Consider the following 8,020-nt stretch of genomic DNA (forward strand, 5'->3'; position numbering starts at 1 on the left):
GTTTTATTAAACAACAGCTTACTTTTATCAAAATCTTTCTACACTTCAAGCCAGCCACTGGTACTTTTAATACATTTTGTTGATAATACTTCTGAACTACTACTTGGGAATTTGAATGAAGGACTTTTACTTGTAAAAGAGTAAAGCATATAAGACAGAAATAAAGCACCTTAAAGGAGCTTCTACACTTTACCTACAGTTTGGTAGAGGGTTGGGGGGGATCTCCTTATTGCTTAGAATAAAATGAGAAGATTGATCTTATGTTTGTAGCTTGATTTGTAGCTGGAGGTAGCAGCCAATTAGTTTAGCTTAGATTTACTAACTTCCTCGATTCTCTGCTGGTTGCCCAGCAATGGCCAATAAATAGTTTTGCATATAAACTCAGTGAAAAACCTACATTTTGAACTGATTAAACAAATGAGTTATAACATTTTAATGAGTGTTAAGTTATCTTCAGACAGACCAAGGCTAGCGGTTTCACCAGTTTCCACCAGGTTTCGACTCTCAATCTGAACATCTAGATAACTCCCAGAGAGAAAGCAAATAAAAGTATTTCCCAAAATGTCATTTCATTTCATCAAGGCCACAAACACCAACACAAGAACATGACAGAACGTGTATTTCCATGTCTTTTCAATGTCAATTCTTGCTACTTTATTGTTTAACTATTTTTACTCCATTATAATTGTTTGACAGCCTAATAGCTTAATAACTACTGCAGATGAATGTTGAAATACAATAAATAGGCCTAATTATAATAGAAAGTATGATACAGTACCAGTCAAAAGTTTGGACACACCTTCTCATTCAATGGTTTTTCTTTATTTATTTTTTCTACATTGTAGATTAATATTGAAGACATCCAAACTATGAAGGAACACATATGGAATTATGTGGTAAACAAACAAATGCTCAACAAACCAGAATATGTTTTATATTTTACATTCTTCAAAGTAGTTGAATGAGAAGGTGTGTCCAGACTTTTGACTGGTGCTGTAATCACAGGCCTTTTCAGGGTGTTTCTGGCTCTTTTATTTTGAAGTCAAACAGACTCATGTTCCGGAAAATAGCTGGCTACACACCGTTCACTTGACCTGTTCCCACCCATGGTTCCCTCAGCTGCCCCAGAGCAGAACATCAACAAAACTCAATGGACAACCGGGAGTGGTTGCCAGATCTCGGCTGATTTCCCCCGAAGTCCTACATTCAACATTCTACTTCAGTGAAAGTACAGAGGCGTTTAAATATCACAAGTGAAAGTGACATGTGTGAAATTTGACTACAGCAGATTTGTGTCTTTTTTGTGTTTTCAGTACATGATAATATTGAATTATAATATTGTTGCTATTATGCCTTTATATCATTAAATTAAATGCTTTATCACATTTTCACTTTAATGTATAGCATGTATACTTCATTGTACTGTTATTATGTGTATTTTTTACTTTAATGTCTTTGCCTTACATATACTGCATATTTATATTATAAAAAACCACTTCCACTTTGCACTTATTGTATTCGTATTAGTTTGTTGCACTTATTGTATTTGTATTAGTTTGTTTCTGTACTTTTGCTCTGGTTTATGCTCTTAGATGCTTGTTTAAGAAAGGAGATGCACTTATGACTTCTGGTGACTAGTAGTTCTCTTGAATACCTATGTTGAATACACTTCCTGTAAGTCGCTTTGGATAAAAGCGTCTGCTAAATGACTGTAATGTAATGTAATGTAATGTAATGTAAAACAGTATAAAGTACAATATTTCCCTCTGACTAAAAGTATAAAGAGGAAATATTCAAGTAAAGCACAAGTAACTCAAAATGTTAATTAGGTGGCCTACAGTACAAAATGGTGTACGTAAAATGTAATCTGACCTGTTTTATAAAGCAACCAGTAATTCAAGCTAGATAGATAGATATATTCCTTTATTGATCCCCATGGGGGGAAATTTGGGTGTTGCAGCAGCTCAACTACAGAGAAACAGATAATAAATGAAATAAAACATATTATAAAAATAAAAATAAAAATAAAAATAAAAATAAAAATAAAAATAAAAATAAAAATAAAAATAAAAATAAAAATGTACAGTATATCCACATGGGGGGCTGGTCAGCATGTTGACAGACTGTGGTCTCCGCTGTTGTTGTACAGTCTGATGGCAGTGGGCACAAATGAGCGTCTGAAGCGCTCCGTCCTGCTCTTTGGCAGAATCAGCCGATGGCTGAAAGAGCTGCCCAGCTGCCACAGTTCCTCATGGAGCGGATGAGAGGGATTGTCCAGGATGGCTCCGAGTTTGGCCTTCATCCTCCTCTCACCCACTGACTCCAGACTGTCCAGCTCCAGACCCACCACAGAGCTGGCTTTCCTCACCAGCTTGTTGAGTTTGTTGGCATCTCCAGTCCTGATGCCACCACCCCAGCACACCACAGCGAAGAAGAGGGCGCTGGCTACCACAGACTGGTAGAAGGCCTTGAGCAGTTTATTGCACACATTGAAGGACCTCAGCCTCCTCAGGAAGAACAGCCTGCTCTGTCCTTTCCTGTAGAGGGCGTCAGTGTTGTGTGTCCAGTCCAGTTTATTGTTGATCTGCACCCCAAGGTACCTGTAGGACTCAACCCTCTCCACTTCCCCTCCCTGAATGAAAACAGGGATAGCTAATAAAGCTGTCTGATAATTGTTGTTCAACTGTAGTAAAAAGTACAATTTAAAGTATCACAAAATGAAAACACTCAAGTAATGTTCAAGAAAGCCATTAAAATCTGCTCCCAGTAGACCACATGACACTAAAAACCTCTGCAATACAAATACACTGTGCAATACAATAGTTATAATAGTTTCTGTCTGTATATATAATATTTCAGTTACTGTGGATTCTTTACTGTTTTTTACTGTTTTTTTATTGCTCATTTGCTTATTTATAATACTTATTTTTTTACTATGTACTCTTGTTTGCACTGTCCTCTATGCTGCTGTAATCCTGTACATTTCCCCGCTGCGGGACTAATAAAGGATTATTTTATCTTATCTTATCTTATGTTATCTTATCTTAGAAGGATTTTGATAAAAGTAAGCTGTTGTTTAATAAAACGTCTCCTGTGACTGATATAATAATACTCAAAATAAACAATAAGTAAAATACAAGTCCCTCACGATTCTACTTAAGCACCATACTTAAGTTAATGTACCTATAACTATAATCATTCTGTCTGTATTCATAAGATTGTTTTTTAGTTATTGTGGATTTTTCTTTTTTTATTTAAAATACTTGTTTACTTTTTTAATGTACCTTGTTTTTTCTGCCATGGACTAATTAAGGTTTTATTTTAGAATATAAAATAAGCTGTTGTTTAATAAAATCCTGTGACTGATATAATAATACTCAAACACAAACAATAAGTCAAATATAAGTCCCTCAAAATTCTTCTTCTTTTTCTACTATGTACCTTGTTTGCACTATATCTATATGCTTAAATCTTACATTTCTCGCTGTGGGACTAATAAAGGATTATCTTATAATAATAATAATAATAATAATAATAATAATAATAATAATTAATCTTTATTAGTCCCACAATGGGGAAATTATTTCTTATCTTATCTTATCTTATCTTATCTTATCTAATCTGATTTTATCTTATCTTATCTTATTTTATCTAATCTTATCTAAAAATGTTTAAACCCCCCACAACTTCAGTAAATGTACCAGTGTGACATAACTTCACCAGCAGGTGGTAGTATATACATAACACGACTCTGCCAGCTACCAATAAAAAAAACCCTCAAAGAAGAAATCTCAGACGTCACTTCCGGTCCTGCGCAGAAGCGACGGGAGCCAAACATGGCGGCGGTGGTGGAGAAATCAACGAAAGAGCGTCTGCTGTCTGTGCTGGATGATCTGGAGGTCTTATCCCGGTAAAGTGAACCCTCTCACGGTCCTATAACGGTGTCTGCTCTGTAAGGTTTATTATTATGTTGTTGTTTCACGTGAGGAGAGTTTATTCATCATGTGTGTGTGTGTGTGTGTGTGTGTGTGTGTGTGTGTGTGTGTGTGTGTGTGTGTGTGTGTGTTTCTCTACTTCAGGGAGTTGATCGAGATGTTGGCTCTGTCCAGGAGTCAGAAGCTGCCTCAGCCTGGAGAGGACACCCAGGTAACACAACACACAGTCCAAAGGGTTAAACCACGTGATCCCATAGTGGTTTCATTCATAACATTATAGTGAAATACCACACTGCAAAGATAACTCATTACATCAGAAGTCATGCATCTAAGTAGTGTCTAATACTGGGACTTTATAAATGATGTCATTAGATGGACAGTAGCAGTCTAAAGGTTGGACACACCTTCTCATTCAACTACTTTGAAGAATGTAAAATATAAAACATATTCTGGTTTGTTGAGCATTTGTTTGTTTACCACATAATTCCATATGTGTTCCTTCATAGTTTGGATGTCTTCAATATTAATCTACAATGTAGGGAAAAAAATACAAATAAAGAAAAACCATTGAATGAGAAGGTGTGTCCAAACGTTGGCTGGTACTGTTTATTACTAAAGCATTAATGCAAAGCAGGATTTTACTGTTGTAGTTGGTGGAAGTGGAGCTCATTTTAAACCATTAACTAATGATAGTTTTTATTATGAATAAACCTGCTGATAATTTTCTCCATTAATTGATTGTTTGGTTTGTGAAAATAGGGAGAAATGGCGTCTCAATTAACCAAGAGCACAAAGTGACACCTTCACAATGTTTGTTTTGTCCAATTAACAATCCAAACCTCAACCTAATACTGATACATTAAACAATTTTAAATTAAAAGCAGCGAATCTGCACATTTGTAAAGTTGGACCCATGAAATATTTTTACATGATAAATTATTGAATTATTAGTTTTTGGACAAGGATCCTGTAATTAAACCTACATACACAAAAGTTAAAGCAAAATACACAATTTGAGGTTCAGGTTGTTATTTTATCATGTCCATTTTGGCTGTATTTGTAGGTGACTTAAACGTGAGGGGAAGGGTACAGAGGGAGTGTTTTAACAAAGCCACAGTGACACTGGGATACTAAAGGTATTTTGTGTGTGGTCCACAGATCCTGGAGCTGCTGGTGCAAAGGGACAGGGAGTTTCTGGAGCTGATGGAGGTAGCTCAGCAGCAGGGGAAAGTTCATCAGGAGATGCAGCAGCTGGAGAAGGAGGTGGAGAAGAGAGACAGCGACATCCAGCAGCTCCAGAAGCAGCTGAAGGAGGCTGAACACATCCTGGTGGGTGGTGCTTTTTTCTTTTTTCCATCCAGACTGGTGTATAAGATTACCTTTTCGATAGATTTGAGAAATGCTGAGAAATGTAACTTTGGTACTGACATTTATACTGGTGTGCTAAAGGAGATATGACGGACAAGGTTTCAAATAATGTTTAGAAGCGAAAAAACACTCCAGAAGATTTTTCTGCAACAACATCGTCTTTCCTCATGGTGTCATTAGTATCAAGACGAGAACACATAAAAAACAGACTTTTTGCCTCCAAAGTAATAACATTTAACGGTTTGTCTGTCGAGAAAACCTCCAGAATACGTTCTCATAATCTGTCCAAATCTCTTACTTTACTTCTTAATTAACCATCATTGATCTAGCTTTGTCCTATTAAGAACATTAAGTTTGTTGGTCTGACCAGGATTCATCAGATCAGTTTATATTATAGAGACATGAGTCTACATGTTCATAATTACATGACAAACACCAAAACCTCACAGTACATTTCACACAGATCATATCAGGTTCTTCTTCTGTTGATCTAAATGAGTCCTTCTTCTTTTTTTTAAAGGCCACTGCTGTTTACCAGGCAAAAGAGAAACTCAAATCCATCGACAAAGCCAGGAAAGGTGAGCTAAAGCACCTGTCCAACACTCTCTGATGATTGCTGTGATTGTTGACTCTGGCTTTGTGGCTGATGGTTTTTTTTGACTTGTTGTTTGCAGGAAGTATCTCTTCAGAGGAAATCATCAAGTATGCTCACCGAATCAGTGCCAGTAACGCTGTGTGTGCGCCGCTCAACTGGGTACCAGGTAGGAACCGCAGAATCCTTGTTCCTCCTGCTCATTGTTCTCATGTGTCACTTCTCTGCTAACACACGTGTTGGTTTCAGGTGATCCACGCAGACCCTATCCTACTGACCTGGAAATGCGCAGTGGAATGCTGGGTCACATGGCCAACCTGCCGACCAACGGCGTGAATGGTCATCTGCCAGGTGACGCTCTGGCTGCTGGGAGGTTGCCAGGTAAGTCCGTCCAAAGGATTAGAGTTTTACGCCTCTGAGACCTGATGTTTTCAGGTTGTCTGCCCATCTGTACGCCTGTACGTTGGACGTCTGGAGGGAAATTCAATACATCTCACACAGACATCATCTTGGACTTAAGAATGAACTGATTTGAATTTGTGAGACAAAATCACTGTGACCTCACACAACACATTTTGGGCCATGAATAAGATATTCATGTGCTTATTATCACAGTTTTACACAAATGTCTAGAAGAACAAAATTATGAAGTGATGGTATTTTGGACAGACATGAATGTTAACTACAACTTGACTGGTTTGCAGAGGCATTCAACCGTGAGGTGGTAATTCTAGTTCATAGTTAGAAAATGTCTGCTTGTTTATAATGTGTTATGATGCAGATGCATGTTACTCCTCTCTCATAGCACTTCTTTACTTAAAGGGCACAAATTTACATCGGATTATTTTTCTCTCCCCTTTTACATCAGTTAATAACACAATTGTTTATGCATCAATCCAAAGTTTCAGACTGAAAAGTTGTTTTGTTTTCATTTTGGACATTGATTTATTTTTTATTGTCTTTGGGGAAGGATTTGATTTTGCCCAAAAGTAAGTGTCCTATACTGTTATTAGTATTTCCCCTCTTGTACACCTCAGAGGACATTATTACTGTTATAACATGGGCACTTGCAAAAGAAACAAACTTACAAATATCTTTCAACAAACCTGAAGCTGTTGGATTTTTCTTAGTTTAATGTGTAGTTATCATTTTGTTGATTGAGTTGAATTGATTGGTTTGCTTTGATGTTGGGTTGTCAATGTCCAACATAATCATTGAACAACCTGTTGGTAGATTTTTTTTTTCTGCTGGTCCTCCATGACAGCTCAGACCTGAGAGTAGATTTGTGAATCCACAGAATAACCTCCGTCTCTCCTCTTCTTCTCTCAGACGTCTTGACGCCTCACTACCCGTGGCAGTCCTCGGACGTCTCCGTGGGGATGCTTCCTCCTCACCACGGCAACGACTTCGGCCTGGAGCCTCCGGGTCACAACAAGGAGAACGAAGACGACGTGGAAGCCATGTCGACCGATTCCTCCAGCAGCAGCAGCGATTCTGACTGAAAGACACTCGGTGTGTGAGTGTGTGTGTGCGAGTGCGAGTGTGTCTGTGTGTGTTTGAGAGGTCACCACTGAGCAACAACTGATCAAATATTTACATCTTTGATTAGACTAGTGCTTGAGATTATCATGTTATTTTTCTATTTGGATTCTCTCATTAATAATAAGGTTACATTCATTCTAGCTCCTCTTCTCAGGACTGTTTATAACTGGTCCAGTGTGGCCAAGCAGTGAGAGGGTTGAAGAAATGATTATTATAGTTATATCAGTCAGTCGTTCACATAAGAGATAATCTGGGGCATATTTAAAGACATAATCTGCTGTCTGTGTGGCTTTAAACAGTCAGAGGCAGCTGATCCTCCAGCGTCAGAGCTTTCAGTGTTTCTACTGACGTCAAGTGAAGGTGTGTGTCACGATTGTTTGGCCAATTATTGGACATTTTATTTCAAGGGACAATTCAACAGTTTGGAAATTAGTCTCTTTACTTTTTTGCTGAGATAGATGAGAAGATTGATACCTCTCTTTAACTATTCCTTAACAGCCTGTTAACAGTTTGAACATTTAAGTTAAAACAAATAAGGTACAGTTTAAACACACTGTACAAATAAGGGTGCCCGATGTGCTTT

General features: G+C 37.6%; 1 protein-coding gene across 1 annotated transcript in view; it reads left to right on the forward strand.

Moving 5' to 3' along the window:
* The first annotated feature begins 3,798 nt into the window (after positions 1-3,798).
* med4 (mediator complex subunit 4) overlaps positions 3,799-8,020 on the forward strand; it is a 4,505-nt gene continuing 283 nt past the window's right edge. The window contains exons 1-7 of the mRNA XM_054615544.1: positions 3,799-3,910; positions 4,080-4,146; positions 5,094-5,264; positions 5,824-5,881; positions 5,978-6,064; positions 6,145-6,276; positions 7,225-8,020. The exon at positions 7,225-8,020 is cut by the window's right edge and continues 283 nt beyond it. Of these exons, the coding sequence (XP_054471519.1) occupies positions 3,837-3,910; positions 4,080-4,146; positions 5,094-5,264; positions 5,824-5,881; positions 5,978-6,064; positions 6,145-6,276; positions 7,225-7,397 (762 nt within the window). The 5' untranslated portion in view covers positions 3,799-3,836 and the 3' untranslated portion in view covers positions 7,398-8,020. The remainder of the gene's footprint in view (positions 3,911-4,079; positions 4,147-5,093; positions 5,265-5,823; positions 5,882-5,977; positions 6,065-6,144; positions 6,277-7,224) is intronic.

Source organism: Anoplopoma fimbria, chromosome 16 (assembly GCF_027596085.1).
Source record: "Anoplopoma fimbria isolate UVic2021 breed Golden Eagle Sablefish chromosome 16, Afim_UVic_2022, whole genome shotgun sequence".
Taxonomy (NCBI): domain Eukaryota; kingdom Metazoa; phylum Chordata; class Actinopteri; order Perciformes; family Anoplopomatidae; genus Anoplopoma; species Anoplopoma fimbria.